This window comes from Cervus canadensis, chromosome 1, assembly GCF_019320065.1.
Source record: "Cervus canadensis isolate Bull #8, Minnesota chromosome 1, ASM1932006v1, whole genome shotgun sequence".
Classification (NCBI taxonomy): domain Eukaryota; kingdom Metazoa; phylum Chordata; class Mammalia; order Artiodactyla; family Cervidae; genus Cervus; species Cervus canadensis.
Window position 1 is genome coordinate 12,786,162 of NC_057386.1, and position 16,949 is coordinate 12,803,110.

Genomic DNA, 16,949 nt, shown 5'->3' on the forward strand with positions numbered 1-16,949 from the left:
GCCCTTCCTGCAGATGCCACACAGTCTCCTGCCCACCTGCTCTTGGGCCTGTGTGTGCCAGGGCATGTGTATGCATTTATGCATGCCTGTGAGCACAGGGCACATGTGTGTTTTGAAGCTCCCTTCCCCGGGCAGCTGGTTTCTGTAATCAGGAGTCCCACTCAGGGTGGGGTCAGTTGCCTGTGGTTCTGGTGGGGTATCAGAACCACAAGGGCACACTCTATCTCTGATGGGCACCAGGTGCCCTGATGAGAAAGTTCAGTGCCAGCAACTGGTGTCACCAGGCATGCCTGGGGCCTGGCATGACATGGTGGAGACCCCCAGCCTTCTACAGAGGCTGTGAGACCGAGCTAGGCCTGTGACCTGCATCCCAGGGACCGCAATCTCCCCTGGACAGTCCTGGGTATGGCTGGGTGGGAGGAGCCTGGGCCAAAGCCCTGGCAAGATTCAGAGAACCTCAGTGCGGGGAGGTCAGGCCCTACAGAGCCTGGGCAAATCCCCAGCGGGTCCAGGCGCAGGAACTGTGGACACACGGGAGGGCACCGCCTCCAAGTCTGTCCCCTGCCAGAGAGCTCCGCCCTTCTCCCCCAGGGCTGGGACCACCCCGCTTGGCCCTCGGGTGCGAGACAAGGAACGCTTGCCCAGCCTGGTTGCACCCCGCCCTCACACCCCCTCCCGCCCCCGCCGGAGGCGGACCCGGAGGCAGGACATCTGGGTGCTGGGAGCCGCTGGGAGCCCGTAGGCCGCGCAGAGCGTGAGCCTCCCCGGCGGCGGACGGCTGCCTCGGCAGCGTCAGCGGTGAGCTTGAGCTCGGCCCGCTTTCTGCGCGGTCCCCGGCCCCCTGTGTCCCCGTGTCCTCCGTCCCCTATCCTGCCCCCGCCTCCATGGAGCAGCTGCTGCGCGCGGAGCTGCGCACCGCGACCCTGCGCGCCTTCGGGAGCCCCGGGGCCGGCTGCATCAGCGAGGGGCGCGCCTATGACACAGATGCCGGCCCGGTGTTTGTCAAGATCAACCACAGGACGCTGGTGCGTGCCCCTCACCCATCCCATCCCACCGCACTCTTCCCCAGCGGCCTGAGCCCGCCTCCGGAGCTAGAAGCAGAAGGGGCTGCGGGGAGGGGAGGGCTGGGGGAAGTGGGAGAGGGGAGGAGCGGGGCGAGGGGGCCCGGGGCTCAGGGGAAGGGGGCGCTGTGGTCTGGTCCGCTCCAACCCTGGCGTCTCAGCCGCGGGGTCAGCTTGCGGACTTGCTGGGCTGTCACCAGCCGGGGGAGGAGGGCTCAAGCGTTTTCTGCAGGATTCCAGGGTTCTATCTGCCGCGGGGTTAATTTACTCCCTTTTGCCTGGATGCCCAGGCTTTTTCGGTGTCTGTTTTAATTTCCCTACTCATCAAACATGGAGGAGGTGAGGCTTGGGGTCCTGAGCTGCTTCTGCAGCTCCCCTGGGGCCCAGCTCTAGGCTGCATTTCCCTTAGCGGCTGGGTCCTCCTCGGCAGATGGAAAAAGGCAGGAGGGACCCTTGCCCGACCTTGAGGGCCAGGTCCCTGCTCTTCTACTCACAGGCCTTGCTTGTGTTTGGACCTGATTTCCATTGTCAGCCTAAAATATTGCTGTTACATATACTTTCCATGTATATTTCCATAGATATATTCACAGGTTGAGAAAGTCAGTATGGCTGACTTTCTGTGTGTGCACCCACAGAAATTGCTGAGGATGCCAAGGATGGCATTTCTTTGACTCTGGTGGGGGACTCCAGGGAGGCCCTGAAAGCCAAACCCCTTTGAGATGCAGCAGTGGGTGGACCCCTCCAGTCTCCCTGCAGCACCACCCATGTCGAGGATGGACAGTAGGTTGGTGTTGGTCTGCTGTCCGTGCTCCATTGGCGCTGGGATCTGTTAGGGTCTGGTTTCAGAGTCCAAATAACTCAGTGCTACCTACCAGGAAGCGTTATTGGGTTCAAGGTTCACACTGGCTCCTGAAAGCTCTTCCAGGCTGGGATCCCACTATTTACCCTTGAAACCTTCAGTGCTGGCACACAGTAGGTGCTCAATCAATACACGGGAACAGGGGACAGGTGAAGCCCTCAGGACGTAGGCAACCTGAAGCCCAGGTGTTGGCTGCCCCTGTATGTTTAGGAGCTCATCCTGGAGCGTGACTGAGGGTCGCTGGACACCCCACACCATGATTCTAGGTGTGGGTTGGCAGTTAGGATGTCTTGCAGGTTCTCCCCTCAGGTACTTGAATTAAAAGATGGAATTCTTTTCTTATGTGGACATAGATGTTTCGGTCTTGTTCACAAGGGTTAATTCTATAGCCAGAGATAGTCACAAATCATATTTATAACAAACACATTTTTAACCCAGGTGTAGTGTACCTGAAGTGAGAGTTCACCTAATTTAAAATTGGGATATTTGTGCAAAATGTTTTAGAAGTAGGAAGACCCCTGGTCCCGGTGGAGGCTGTTCTGCTGCCCTGGGGCATGACTGTCTTCTTCCTGGGTGGGGTGGATGGCTCCTTCCAAGCCCCTAGGCCCTGCTGGGTGCTTGCCTCTGGGGACTGGTCCTGGACCCAAGTCCAGGCCCAGCTGACCCCCCCAGCCCCTGGCTTCCCGTGCCCCAAGTGTGTGCCCCAGTCACGTTCCCATCCTGCCCCATGCTGCCCCTCATTTGCTGTAAGTGCCCCAGACATCGTGGGGGCAGGTAACCTGGAAGGGGACCCAGGCCCTACCCCGTGGCACCCTGTGGCACCCCAGCACCCCCATGGTCTACCACGACACCCCATGGCCTCCCAGCACCTCACAGTATTCCCATGATACTCCCAGTACCCCAACAGCCCCCATGGTATCTCCATGGTGCTCCCAGCCTACCAGGGTTCCCCCAGCACCCCCAGAACCTGCCCCCCCCCCCACCATGGCCTGTGCTTCCTCACCTCTCAGGGCAGGTGCTTGCTGCAGACATCAGCATCCTGTCCACCCCAAGCTCCCCGCACAACCTCGTCTTTGTAGCCCCTTCCTATCCGAAGGGGACCACCTGCATCCCGCTCTCTGCAGGGCGGATGCCTTGCTCTCCAGTCAGTTTTCAGCATCCGGAGGTCTTGGCACTTGTGATTCCTTGTGGTGGCTTCAGTCTGGCTGCAGAGCCGCTGCTGGCTTCGGAGCTCACGGCCGTGTTCTGGACGCAGGCCCGGCAGATGTTTGAGGGGGAGATGGCGAGCCTGGAGGCTCTTCGGAGCACTGGCCTGGTGAGGGTGCCTCGGCCCATCAAGGTGATTGACCTGCCTGGAGGTGGGGCTGCCTTTGTGATGGAGCATCTGAAGATGAGGGGCCTGAGCAGGTGAGAGACAGAGAGAGTGTGTGTGTGAGAGAGAAAGAGAGAAGGAGAGAGGAGGACAGGACAGGGAGAGGGAGACAAGAGAGAGGCGGAGGGAACAGCCTCTTGCTGAGCTGCCTACATCACTCAGTACCGGAGCAGAGGCAGGGCCAAGAGCCACACCTGCCTCCCTGATGGAGACAGGAGCCCTTGCTTTCCACGCAGTGCCAGTCTGAGGCTAGTTTGGCTTCACAAAGCTGCACCAAATGAGCACGTTTGAACCATCTGTTACTCTGTGTTTAGTGGACACCGGGGCCTGTTCAGTATGGGCAGTGAGGTCTGATCTAGTAATTATCTAAAATCTAATTATGAAAGTTATGCCATGCTAAGGCGCTTCAGTCATGTCTGACTCTGTGCGACCCTATGGACTATAGAGCCTGCCAAGCTCCTCTGTCCATGGGATTCTCCAGGCAAGAAGACTGGAGTGGGTTGCCATGCCCTCCTCCAGGGGATCTTCCGCACCCAGGGATGGAACCTGAGTCTCTTATGTCTCCTGCACTGACAGGCATGTTCTTTACCAGTAGTGCTGCCTGGGGAGCTCCAAAGTTATGTATGTTTATTGTTTAAAAAATGGTGTAAGAGGCAAACTCATGAAAAGACTAAAGGCACATGTCATCCCAGCGGCAGGGAGCAGTCACAGCTATGATGTGTGAATGTGTGATTGTTGTTTTCTTTTTTGTGATTTACATTTGTTTTTACAAAAAATTGTGAGCTTTTTTTTTTTCCCTTGACATTACTTTTTTGGTATTTGACCCTTAAATGCTAATATCTCTTTGGGCTTTACCAGAAACCTACCCTTCTTGGGTGATTTTACACTATTTTGATGTTTTGGAGAAGATCATTGCCTGCAGTTCATTTTTCACTTTTTAAAGAACAGAGAGTTGTTTTTTAAGGTATTTAAAACATTTCTCAAAATGGAACATGTTCCCTGGTTGTTGTTTCTTATTTTAATTGGCTTCATTTTCTTCTATTCTCAGTCAGGCATCAAAACTTGGAGACCAGATGGCAGATTTGCACCTTTATAACCAGAAGCTCGGGGAGAAGCTGAGGGAGGAGGAGAACAGAGTGGGTACGTTCAGAATGCTGTTGTGAACCCTTGACCTGGGTGCGTCTACCCTGGGTAGGTGCGTGGGGGGACATTTTAGTAATGGGTTGGGTTTCATGCCACCTGCTCATAGACTGCAGTGTGAAAAATGAGATTGTTAAAAAAGAGTTTTGATGATAAGCTAGTAGAATTGGCTCATGACCCCTTTATACCCAGCCCTATTGTCCAGTGTGCTAGGGAGAGGCATGTTCTGGCTGGTCTGTGTGTGGACCAATTGTTCCCACATCATCCCGTGGTGACCTTGGCTGGTATTACATCCCTGGAAACTGGGCAGGCTTGGGTCCCAAGGCTGGGTTGTTTTGGGGCTCAGGGACCTGGGAGGATGTGGCAGGCAGTGTGCCCCCACAATGTTCTTGAGTACTTCCTCAGCCACCCATATCCTAACAGTGTGGTCCTGACGCTCTGCAGAGGTCTGACATTTAAGAGAATGACAAGCAGCTCTTTCTGTTAACAGGCCAGAGGGCCGAGGGTGCTGGGCCCCAGTATGTGACCAAGTTCGGCTTCCACACAGTGACCTGCTGTGGTTTCATCCCACAGGTGAGTGCCTGGGAGAGGGTGCACCTACTTAGTTCCTGACACTCCAGGGCTGCTCATCCCACCCCTTGTGCCTAACAGAGTGCCAGTCACCTGGGCATAAGGAAGTCTGACTACCTGATTCCTGAAAGCAGAGTGTGAGCTGGGAGAGTTGATAGTCAGGTTCACTGAACTGAGCTTAGAGGAAGCAAGGAGCTGTGGGGCAGGTGGAAGAACATTCTAAGCAGGGGAAACAGCAGGTGCAAAGGCCATGTCACAGGAGGGCATGTGCTAAGTGTGAGGGACGGAAGCCCGGGGGGCAGCATTTGAGGTCAGGGACTAAGCCCTGGTCACTCATCCCCTCTCCTGGGGCTTTTAAAAATTATTAATACTATTGAGGTGTAATTCAATGACATAAATGTCAGTATTTTAAACTGTACAGTTCAGTGATTTTTATTATATTCACAATATTATGCAACCATCACCACTACTTAACTCTGAAATGTTTTCATCACCCCAGAGAAACCATATACCTGTTAGTAGTCACTCCCTATTTCCCTGACTGCCTCAATCTCTTTCTCTAGGATTTGCCTATTTGGACATTTTGTATAAATAGAATCACACAGTAGATAGCCTTTTGTGTCTCCCCAGTGTGGGCAGAGGGCTGTTCTCCCAGGCAGAGTCACTAGGAGCAAAATCCTTATGAAGCTGGAGGCAGATTTAGGGATCTCAGTCAAGGGGCAGCCCTCAGATCTGGGGTACCTAGAACTGTACCCAGTGGTTTACCAGGCTTATTAAGACCCTATGAATCTCTGCTGAAGCCAGCTCCCCTGGGGTTACATACCCATCTGGAGCTAGTGACCAGCACAATAGTGGTCCCAGGCCAGTGTGGCCAAATGTGGCTTGTTGTCCTGCTTCAGATGTTGAGTTTAAGAATGCAAGTCTATAAAGGCTCGGTTGACCTCATATATTGACTTTTCAAGAACTGAGGAATGAACTTGTACACAGAACCCCAATCTGTGAAGCTGGTGAGAATGGAACTGGCCTGTTAGGGACACAGGCAGCCACTGAGCACCCCCATAAGAGTCTAGGATCAATGAACCAACTTAGTTTAGCTGCAGAGAAGGCAATGGCACCCCACTCCAGTACTTTTGCCTGGAAAATCCCATGGACGGAGGAGCCTGGTATACCGGCTGCAGTCCATGGGGTCGCTAAGAGTCGGGAACGACTGAGCGACTTCACTTTCATTTTTTATTTTCATGCACTGGAGAAGGAAATGGCAACCCACTCCAGTATTCTTGCCTGGAGAATCCCAGGGACAGAGGAGCCTAATGGGCTGCCGTCTATGGGGTCGCACAGAGTCGGACACGACTGAAGTGACTTAGCAGCAGCAGCAGCAGTTTAGCTGCAGCCTGGCTAGGAAGGGGTGGGAGACCTGGGAGGACCCCTTGTCCACCTCCTTGTGCTGTGACAAGACAGTCCTGGACGTAGCATCTGATGGACACAGCCTGGATAGTCCAGCCTGAAGTTTCAGGAAGCTTCCTGCTCCTTGGGACTACTGAGTGGGCCCTAAGGGGCTTCAGCCATTGATGTGGCAACCCTGAATGATGGTACCCTGAGCTGAGCCCCCTTGGGACCACTGGCTTGGTGAGAATACTGACATGGTTTGTTCGCTGCCATGTCTGATTCAGCTCCCTAGTTTCCATAGCAACCTCAGGAAGCAGGTTTTCACTGACTCATTTTATAGATGGGGAAAATGATGTGTGCAGAGAAGCCAGGTGGTGTCTAGTCGTGCAGCTGGTAAGCAGAGGGGCCCCTCTGTCCAGGTGGAGGGCTAGCCATGCCGGTCTCCAGCTTCAAACACAGTCTGTGTCTTTTATGACCTGGTCATCTAGGAGGAAGACCAAGGCTGGGACACCATGGGCCTAGGCAGGAGATGGGGCAGGAGGGCATGCCATCCCATATGCCTTAGGCTGTTTGGGGAGGGGAATTCCCATTTTCTCTTGAGGTGCACCAAGGGGATGAACCCAGGGGTTCAGTGACCAAAATCCTCAGCACAGGATGCTGACTGGGAGTGCATGTTGTCTGGAAAGTTCTTCCCTTAAGGAATTTCATTAAGTAACCCTTTGTATAAAATAAGCTTTACATCTTAAAAAAAAACAACTCTATTAAGGTATATAGTTGACATGAAATAAACTGCGCGTATTTAAAGTGTACAGATTGGTAAGTTTTGACATGTGTACACACCTGTGAACCACTAACCACAGTTAGGTCAGTGTGTCGAAAAGTGTCCCCCCAAAAGTGTCCTTCTGCCCTTTTGTAATGTCTTCCTCCTGCCCTTCCCTGCCCCGGCAGCCACTGATCTGTTTTCTGTCACCATAGACGGGTTTGCATTTTGCATAATTTAACGTAAATGAAATCATATGGTGTGCGCTCCTTTTCATCTGGATTCTTTTACTCAGCACAATCATTTCAGTATTCATCCATGTTGTTACACATGCCAAAAGTCCATTCCATTGTACAATAAACCACAGTCTGTTTATCCATTCACTGGTTGATGGGTATCTGAGTTGTTTCCAAGTTTTCCTTTTACAAATAAAGCTGCTATGCACTTTTGTGTACAAGAATTTGTGTGAACAAATGCTTCCATTTATTTTGGGTTCATACCTAGGAGCCAATGACTGGGTCATATGTAGGTTCATTTTTAACTTTTTAGAAACATTTGTCTCTTATTTTGAGCTGTGCTGGGTCTTCATTGCTGTAGAGGCTACTCTAGTTGCAGTGTGCTGGCACATGGGCTTAGTTGCTCCACAGCATGTGGGATCTTTCTGGATCGGGGATCAAACCCATGTCTCCTGCACTGGCTGGCGGATTTTCTTTTTTTACCACTGAGCCACCTGAGAAGCACCATATTTTACTTTTTGAAGAAACTGGCAAAATATATTCCAAAGTGGTTATATCATTTTACAGTCACACCACTAGTGCAGAAAGTTCCAGGTCTTCTGTGCCCTCACGCACTTGGTATATTGCTTTTCCTAAAACTGTAGCCATCCTAGTGATTGTGAACTGGTATCTCAGTGAAGTTCTATTTTCTCTGATGACTAAGGATGTGGAGCATCTATTCAGGTGCTTATTTGCTATATATTAGGGACATAAATGTTTAGGATTATTATGTCTTCCTCATTAGTTGACTCTCTTTCCATTGGGAAATGACTTTATAGTCAGTGTCTTTGCTCTGAAATCTACTTTGATATTAATATAGCCACTCCAGCTTTCTTTTGACTCATGTTAGCATGATTCATCTTTTCTATCCTTTTAACCTGTTTCTGCTTTTATGTATAAAGTGCATGTCTTATTCACAGCTTATAATTGGGTCTTGCTTTATTTTTTCAACCCGTTGATCTGTCATTTAACTGGGGTCTACAGACCATTCATGTTTAATGTACTTATTGATATGGTTAGGTTTGGATCTGTTGTCATGTCATTTCTTCTTTTTAATTTGTCTTATCTGTTCCCCCTTTATGCTCTTCTGAATTAACTAAGTATTTTTTAATGCCTTCATCTTGTCTCCCTTGTTGGCCAATGATAACATTTGCTGTGTTCTTTTAGTGTTTGCTGTAGGGTTTAGGCAGTTTCCATGCATAACTCTGTCCTGTGACCATCAGCTGCAGCACCAGCCCCTTCCTTTCCCTTGTCGCTCAGGTGAACGAGTGGCAGGATGACTGGCCAACCTTCTTCACCCGGCACCGGCTCCAATCACAGCTGGACCTCATTGAGAAGGATTATGCTGACCGAGAGGCACGAGAACTCTGGTCACAGCTACAGGTGGGCACAGCAGCTATCCTCTGGGAGAAGGATTGTCCTCTTACGCGCCTTACCAACATTTGTGTGGGGCCCTCTGCTAGAGCAGAGCCAGAGAGGGGACCACTGAGCCTGGAGCAGGGCTGGTCAAATCATGGACACATAAGTGCCCTGACTTTTGGTTCAATGGGGAAACTGAGAAGGGGGTGGCCCCTGAGAGCATCTCTCACTTCCTGGATCACCAGATACTTAACCTCAAACTTTGCTCAGGAGAAATGTAGGTGTTTGACTTGTGAATGGTGGCATTTACTACTATTTTCTTGTCCACTCTTATGCTGTTCTTTCCACCAAGGTACAAATGTCTTACCTTTTAGAGCAGGTGTGAACAGCAGGTGCCCCAGAATGACTGCCTTCAAAACAGAACTCTCAAGATGTTAAAAACAGAACTTGCATATCAGTCCCTCACGAGCACGCATAAAAGAAATTTTATTGAACTTCTTACTGAAATAATCAGGCTTCAAAAGAGGTGCAGATATATATGCCCTATGAAATGAAAGAATAGCAGAGAAAGTTTGCTAAGTTACATACAAAAAACTTCACTCAGGTTCATATTCTACACAACGGTAAAACCATAACCTCCGAGGTTCTCTACTGTATGACAATCACTAATGTTGTAGAGCTTTTAGACCTAAATTAGCAGTAAATACCAAAACAAAATTACATTCCCCTGGAGTCAGAGGATCTTTATCTCTGGGCTTAGTAGGCAGTGGTGGTTGGACTCTGAGTAAACACAAGGTCCTCTTTACCTTATTTCCAAGTATTGGATGAGGAGACTGTGGCTCCCAGGCCTGTGATAATTCTATGTACCATAATTATTTTCTTAGGTGAAGATTCCAGATTTGTTTTGTGGCCTGGAGATTGTCCCTGCCCTTCTTCACGGGGATCTCTGGTCGGGCAATGTGGCAGAGGATGACAGCGGGCCCATTATTTATGACCCAGCCTCCTTCTACGGCCATTCTGAGTTTGAACTGGCAATTGCCTTGATGTTCGGGGGGTTTCCCAGGCCCTTCTTCACCGCCTACCACCAGAAGGTCCCCAAGGCTCCAGGGTTTGACAGGAGGCTGCTGCTCTATCAGCTCTTTAACTACTTGAACCACTGGAACCACTTCGGCAGGCAGTACAGGAGCCCATCGCTGGGCACCATGAGGAAGCTTCTCAAATAGAAGCCCGTCTGTGTCCCCTGCCCAGCTGCTTGCCAAGGGACCAGGGCGGCCGCACCAAGGCGGTTTCAGGGACAAATAAAGCCCATGGGGGTTTCAGGGATGGAACTGTGTGTGTCTTAGTTTCACCTGCGTCTCTGTCCTCCATGCAGCTGGGTTAGTTTACTGGGGGCCCAGATCACCTGAAAGTTCTCTGACAGGCTCATCACCTAGTCCAATCTAGGGGGAACATGGAGTTTGGATACTTTCATGACAATTGTACAGAAATTCACACAGATCTGGGGTTTGCTTAGGCAGAAGTTGGTGTCACAGTTCCCGCCGTGGACTCAGGGCTCCTGTTTCTGGCTTAGGTAGAGTTGGGGACCATGAAATGGGCCCAACTCTTGAGCAGTGGCTCTGGGGCTGTGTCCAAGTCCACCCTTACTTAGGTGGACGGGTGGGAGAAAGCCCCCTTACCCCTCAAGTGCTGGAGCCACTGTCCCTCTTCCGTGCTCCATTTTGCAGTTGGTAGTTTTGCTCCATAAGGGGCGGGGGGGGGGGGGGGGGGGGGGGGCGGGAGCCTTGGGTAGCGGGTGTGCCCTGGTGGGTGCGTGGGGTATCCAGGGTGAGCGGGGTGTCACCGTGGAAGGGCGGGGCTACCGGGCCCCGCGGCCACCCAAGTGAAGACGGAACCGCTCACATCACCAATTATTTCGGGGCGTTACGAGCGCCCAGCCAACCCTTCTCTGTTAAGTGCCTATCTCCCACTGCAGCTTGCGCACCTGTGGGCTGCTTTGTATTGTAGAAAGATTCCCGACACCTGTCAGCGATCACGGGGAAGCTCAGCGCGCGTGCGCGGGGAAGGAGGCGCGGCTGGCCCGGAGTCTTGTGCTCCGCCCCCGCCCCGCCCCTGTCCCCTGGGCCCTACCCCACCTGGGCTCGGCACGGCCTCCGCGCGCACTCTTTTGGTGGCCGGCGCGTTCCGTAGCGGGGGCCGGCGTGCAAGGTCGGAGTTCGTGGGGGTGGGGCTGGCGTTATTGCCGCCTTCTCAGCCTCAGGCGTCTTGAGCGTCCCGTGCCCAGCGCCGCGTGCCCAGTGTCCCACGCCCCGAGTCCCACGGCCTGCACCCCGCGCGCGGGCGTAGTCCGGCTGCCGAAGATGGCCCTGAGCGAGGAGCCGGTCGCGGGCGCCTCTGAGGACCCTGCGGAGGACCCGGTGGAGGACCCGGTGGAGGATGCGGCGGAGGACGCGGCTCTGGCCTGCGGCGCCGCCCTCGAGTCGTTTGGCGAGAGCGCGGAGACGCGGGAGCTGCTCGGCCGTCTGCCGGCGGTGCTCGGTGACCGCTCGGCCCGGGAGGGCGCCCTGGAGCGATTTCGGGGTGCGCACGGGTCGGAGGAGGGGAACAGCGTGCAGGGTGTGCAAGTCTCCTTTCTTGCGGCCCCAGACACGGGCGTGCCTAAGTGGTGGAGGGCAGTGGGCCTCCACCGTCACGAGTAGGGATGGTGGAGCTCCCCTGGATGGGCAATTTCCCAGACCTTGTCCCCATCCTGTCCTGGGACCACCGCAAAGCGCAGTTCCTCCGAGACAGCTGTGTGAACGGGGCAGTGGGAGCAGGAGAGGCCCAACAAGCAGAAACGGGCGGGGGCCCCCACCCAGAGCCTTCCCCTCAGCGCCCGTGGCTCTGCCAAGACCGTGCGTGCAGCCCAGCTCAGTAGCGGGGCTACGGGCAGCGCAAGATGCTTAGTCAGACTAGGTTCTCCAGGTTTAGACAGACCCTTGCCGTTGTCTATAATGGATAACTTACAAACGATTCCTTAAGATCCCGTGGTTAGATAACTGTGTAGGGTTTTGTGATTCAGTAAAACCATCCTTGGGGACCTTTCTAGCTATAGGAATTTCCACATGATTTTGCCTTGGTGGATTCGTGATAACAATTTTTAACTTCAGGAAGGGCAGTGTGGCCGGCTGAGTAGGAGCATTCCCTTGAGCAACTCCTCCCTGGGTTCGAATCCCGCTCTGCTACTTGGGCTGGTTGCTTGATTGTGCCCGTTTCTCTGGCTGTCTGCTTGGGTTAGCACTGAAAATACTTTGGGCACAGAACTGTCCTGAGGGTGAGGTGAAAATCCAGGGAGCAGTGAAAGCCGCCTTTCCCATTCACGGGGAGTGGTCAGATGTGGAGGTGTGTGAGGCTCATGAGAACTGCCATAGGTCAGGTGGGCGTGGGATCTGATAGGAACGGTGCTAGCTGCTGGGAGGAGGGAGTAGAAACCAGGCTGCCTGGGATTAAGAAGGCCACAGTATGAGGGGTCTCGGAGGGCACGTGGCTTGATCTGTGTGACAGGGAGAATGGAAGGTGTGTGTCCTAATGGAGGGGAGAACTCAGCTTGGCTCTCAGCACGCAGTGAGGGAAGGAAGGAGTGAGGACCTGAGAGGAAGGTGCGTTGAGCACACAGCAGAGGCCGGGGTGGTGTGGCCCTGAGGAGGCGGTTGGAGGTGGGGGGCTCACTCCAGCTGGTCTGTGCTCTTGGGAGCTGCTTGGGAAAGCCCGTATGGGAAAACTTGAGGGTTTCCAGGGCTCATGTTAAGTCTCACGTTTTTCTTTTTAGTAATAATGGACAAATATCAGGAGCAGCCTCACCTGTTGGACCCACACCTAGGTAAGAACAGAAGCTGAGGCTTTGATCATTGACAGATACATTACAGAGGCCTTGGAACAGGTGTGTGTGCGTGGGCACGCACGTGGTTGCGCACCAGCTGAGACTATCAGGATAAACTGCCCAGGTTGTTCTTGTTAGTGCGGCCAGCAGTAGTAACACCTCCTCCTGGAAGTGAATTTGGGAAGGAGGAAGGTAGTGATAGTAACTTACATTGAGGGAAACATGGGGTGGTGGTTAGGGTCACCAGCCCTGGGGCTGGACCGCCTGGATTTATATCCCAGCTCTGCGGCTGAGCTGCTCTATGCCTGAGTCTCCTCACCTGTGATGTGCGGTCATCAGTGCTGCCTGCCTGCGGGGCTGTGGAGATCTCAGATCACCAGAGAGGCACCAACAGTTAGCCTCAGTGTGCACACAGGTGCCTTTGAAAAAGTGGGCTGGTGCTCTGTGTGTTGATTTTTCTTTTTTAAGTAACCAGCAGATTTTGTGGAAGGTAAGCATTCTGAACTCTCCGCTATCTTGGGCAGAATACATACATTTCATGCCTGTTTGGCTGGGTGGGGATGGAGGGCATGGGTCCATAGTCTCTCATCCAGTTATGCCAAGTCCTTGTCTGAGTTTCTTTCTCAGGAGCCTTTTTTGCCTTGGAAAGTTTTTAGAGCTTGATATTTTAGTAGGATATGACTCACTCTTGGCCTTTTTTTTTGTTTTCTTAAGTGTTTTTATTAAAATTTTTTTAAAATTGGAGGATAATTGCTTTGTAAAGTTGTGTTAGTTTCTGCTGTACACCAACATGAATTAGCCATAAGTATATGCATATATCCCTTTCCTCTTGAGCCTCCGTCTCAGCTTGCCTCCCCCCATCCCACCTCTCTAGGTCATCACAGAGCGCCAGGCTGGAGTCCCTGTATTACACAGCAGCATGCCACTAGCTGTCTGTTTTACGCGTGATAGTATATATATGTCAGTGCTCCTGTGTAAATTTGCCCCACCCTCCCCTTCCCCCTCTGTGTCTACAGTTCCATTCTCTTCTTGTGTTAGGCATTAGCTGGACAATTTTACGCTAAAGACTTGCATCTTTTGGTACAGGGGACTTTGCTTCTGGTGTGTTTTTGATCGCATCTCTGCTCTGCCTCCTCCTGGTGTGCCTGTGAACTGGGTATTGAATTTCCAGGAGTGATCCTGTGGGTCCCTAAGCCTTTTCCTTTATAGTTCTACTTTCAGATCTTTGTTTTTTCACAAAGAAGATGTTCTTGAAATTATTTTGACAGTCATTTTTACTTTCTAAGAGTGCTTGTCCTTGGTTGGGTGTATTTCACAGTTGTCTTACTGGTCAGGTTTTCCTCCCTGGGGAGCACATGCCCGGCTGCTGTGTCCCGTGGCCCCACGGGGAGGGTCCTGTAGTGGTCTTCCTAACCCAGAATTCCCTTTTGAGTCAGGCACCGAGGCTGGCTTCCAACTCTAAGCCCTTCAACCTACTGTCTTTGGGATACCTCTGTCCAGGAGAGCTTTGTGTGATGATGGAATGTTCTAGATCTGTGCTGTCTGTCTGGTAAGGTCGCCACTAGGTACATGTGGCTATTGAGCACTTGAAATATGGCTCATATGTCTGAGGAACTGAATTTTGTCTTATTTCATCTTATTTTTTTGTTTTCTTCTTTGAATTTTAAAATTTAAGTTTAATAAAAAACCCCAGATGTGGCCAGTGGCGATTGTATTTTCCACTCTTCAGCAAGCCTTTAGTCTTCTGCCTGGATTGGCACAGGGCTGTGGTCTGGAGACCTTGGACCACTCCTCCTGTTTTCAGCCCCACCTCCGTTCTCTCCTGGGCCGTCCCTGGCACCTCAGGCCGCTGGCCTCAAGCTGTGGCACAGGAGCTGCTGTTGTACTTTCTTGCCCTGGGTGGCTCAGTTACAGCGTGCTCTCTGAAGTCTCCTGGCTACTGTTTCTTCTCCTCTTCTCCTTTTCCTTGTGAATTTGTTTCTCTTTGTTGATTTACTGGAGTTTGGAGGGGGCGTTGCTCAGGGGACCACTGGAGTCATCGGCTTTCACCATCCTTTGTTCATGGTGAGGGCTGTGCTGTCTGAGTCTCTGAGCCAAGCCCTGGCTGCTCTCTAACTGGTCCCTAGGTTCTCCCTTTTCCTCTAGGGTCAGCTTTTCCTTGTAATTTGATCTTTTTGTCTTGCTGGTTTTGCCCGTGTTTCAGACCAAATGGATGCAGACAAGGGCTCCTCTGCTTCTGTTGTAAGTTGGAGCATTTTTGTCTGGGCTTTTCCTAAATGGGATTCTGATAGGCAGCTCCTTGTGGGGCAGTATGATGAGTTGGTGGACAGATTTTCTCTTAAAATCTGTCATCTGACTTTGAGTTGGTAGAGAATTCTCTATCACATTGAGGATGTTCCAGATGCCAGAATGAAGGCCTTTATCTAGGGCACTCCTGTCTCCTCTGGAGAGCCCTTCGTTTACCTAAGGGTTGGCTTGGAACTTGGTCCCAGTGGAGAGAGTCTGGGGCTGCAGTTATTGTAGACCCTTCCCCACCTTGGGCTGCACCGTGCCTCCTGAGTTTGGGCTCTCCTTGGTTCTGCATGTGGGCATCTATAAAGTGGGCTTCTCTGCCTGTTTAATTTGGAGCTGGCTTTTTCCCAGAAGTCTTTACATCTGCTCTGTCTCCATTCTTGCCATTGGTCAGGACTTTTGTGCAACTGTGCTTTTATTTTACTCGCTCTTAGGAGAAAGGGGAAGCAGATGTGTGTGGACTCCTGTTTTGTCCAGTTTTGTACTCTTCCAGGTAGCCTAAACATCCTTGACTCACCTCTGCACAATTTAGAGTTTCAGGAAGTGGAAGCGTTTTTGATTTGTTGTTGTTGTTCAGTCCTCTCCAACTCTTTGCGACCCCCATGGACTGAAGCATGGGGGCACACCAGGCTTCCCTGTCCTTCACTGTCTCCTGGAGTTTGCTCAGACTCATGTCCATCGAGTCGGTGATGCCATCCAGCCATCTCATCCCTTTTGCCCCCTGCTCCTCCTGCCCTCAGTCTTTCCCAGCATCAGGGTCTTTTCCGGTGAGTCAGCTCTTCGCACCAAGTGGCCAAAGTATTGGAGCTTCAGCATCAGTCCTTCTAATGAATATCCAGGGTTGATTTCCTTTAGCATTAACTGATTTGATCAGTCAGTTTGGGCTTTTGATACTTAACTTCAAATTCACCTTACATTTTCAACAGTATGTGTCATTGCCAAGATGAGATTTGAATATTTGAAATCTTTACCAACATCAAGTTATAAAGGCGATAAAGGCATCATGTGCTTTTATTTTGCATTTTGTTTCCTAGTGAGGACGAATTTTTTTTAACATTTATTATTACATTTGCACAATACTTTTCCCCTTTGTGAACTGTCCGTTCATACTCATTTAATGTATTTACCTTGTTCTAAATGATTTTTAATGATTCAGCGTAATCATCACAATAACTTCATAATACCTACAGAAGGTCACTATTTTTAAAACTTTGGGGGTATAGCCAGTTAACAACTTGTGATAGTTCCAGGTGCACTGCAGAGCAAGGCAGCCATGTATATAAAATGTATAATTCTCCCCCAAACTCCCCTCCCATCCAGGCTGTCACATAACGCTGAACAGCATTCCCTGTGTTCCTACAGTAGGTTCTTTTTGGTTATCCATCTTCGTTTTAGACCCTTAGGTTTTAGCCTGCATCCCCTGTATTGCAAGGCAGATTCTTAACCACTGGGCCACCAGGAAAGTCCTGGTTGTTCATCTTAAGTATGGCAGTGTGTACATGTGGATATCTCAAGCTCCCTAACTATCCCTTCCCCCTACCCTTCCCTCCCTGTTAACAGTAAATTCCTTCTCTAAGTCTGGGAGTCTGTTTCTGTTTTGTAAATAATTTCATTTGTATCATTTCTTTTTAGCTTCTGCATATAAGGGATATCATATGTTTCTGTTTCTCTGACTTCACTCAGTATGATAATCTCTAGGTCCATCCATATTTCAGCAGATGGCATTATTTTGTCCTTTTTTATGATATGTCTAGTAACTTTTGAGTGGCTGATTGACATTGTGATTTTTATGTTGGTTGGTTTTAAGGTTTTTGTCTTTAAAGAGTGAAGTTTGGCCAACAGTTTAGTTAATTGCATATCATGTATATCCTTTCAATCCTTTTTAAGTTTTGTTAGGGCAGATATAGCTTTTTCTCTAGTTTTTTTCTAATTTAGTCTTACTACTAAGGAAAGAATTTTCTGGAATGTCTGCTGGTTTCTCTGGGTGTTCAGCAAGGACTCTGCACTCTGGCCTGATGG

The 16,949-nt window shown here is 50.9% G+C and overlaps 2 protein-coding genes across 2 annotated transcripts in view; both read left to right on the forward strand.

Moving 5' to 3' along the window:
- Positions 1 to 578: 578 nt before the first annotated feature.
- Positions 579 to 10,105, forward strand: FN3K (fructosamine 3 kinase). The gene is made up of 6 exons (XM_043464394.1): positions 579 to 1,025; positions 3,176 to 3,327; positions 4,341 to 4,432; positions 4,923 to 5,005; positions 8,684 to 8,806; positions 9,667 to 10,105. Exons 1-6 carry the CDS (start codon positions 885 to 887, stop codon positions 10,003 to 10,005), a joined length of 930 nt encoding a protein of 309 aa, XP_043320329.1. The 5' UTR covers positions 579 to 884; the 3' UTR covers positions 10,006 to 10,105.
- An 893-nt stretch (positions 10,106 to 10,998) lies between these two features.
- TBCD (tubulin folding cofactor D) overlaps positions 10,999 to 16,949 on the forward strand; it is a 142,555-nt gene continuing 136,604 nt past the window's right edge. Inside the window, exons 1-2 of the mRNA XM_043464260.1 lie at positions 10,999 to 11,359; positions 12,588 to 12,638. Coding sequence (XP_043320195.1) covers positions 11,140 to 11,359; positions 12,588 to 12,638 — 271 coding nt within the window. The 5' untranslated portion in view covers positions 10,999 to 11,139. The remainder of the gene's footprint in view (positions 11,360 to 12,587; positions 12,639 to 16,949) is intronic.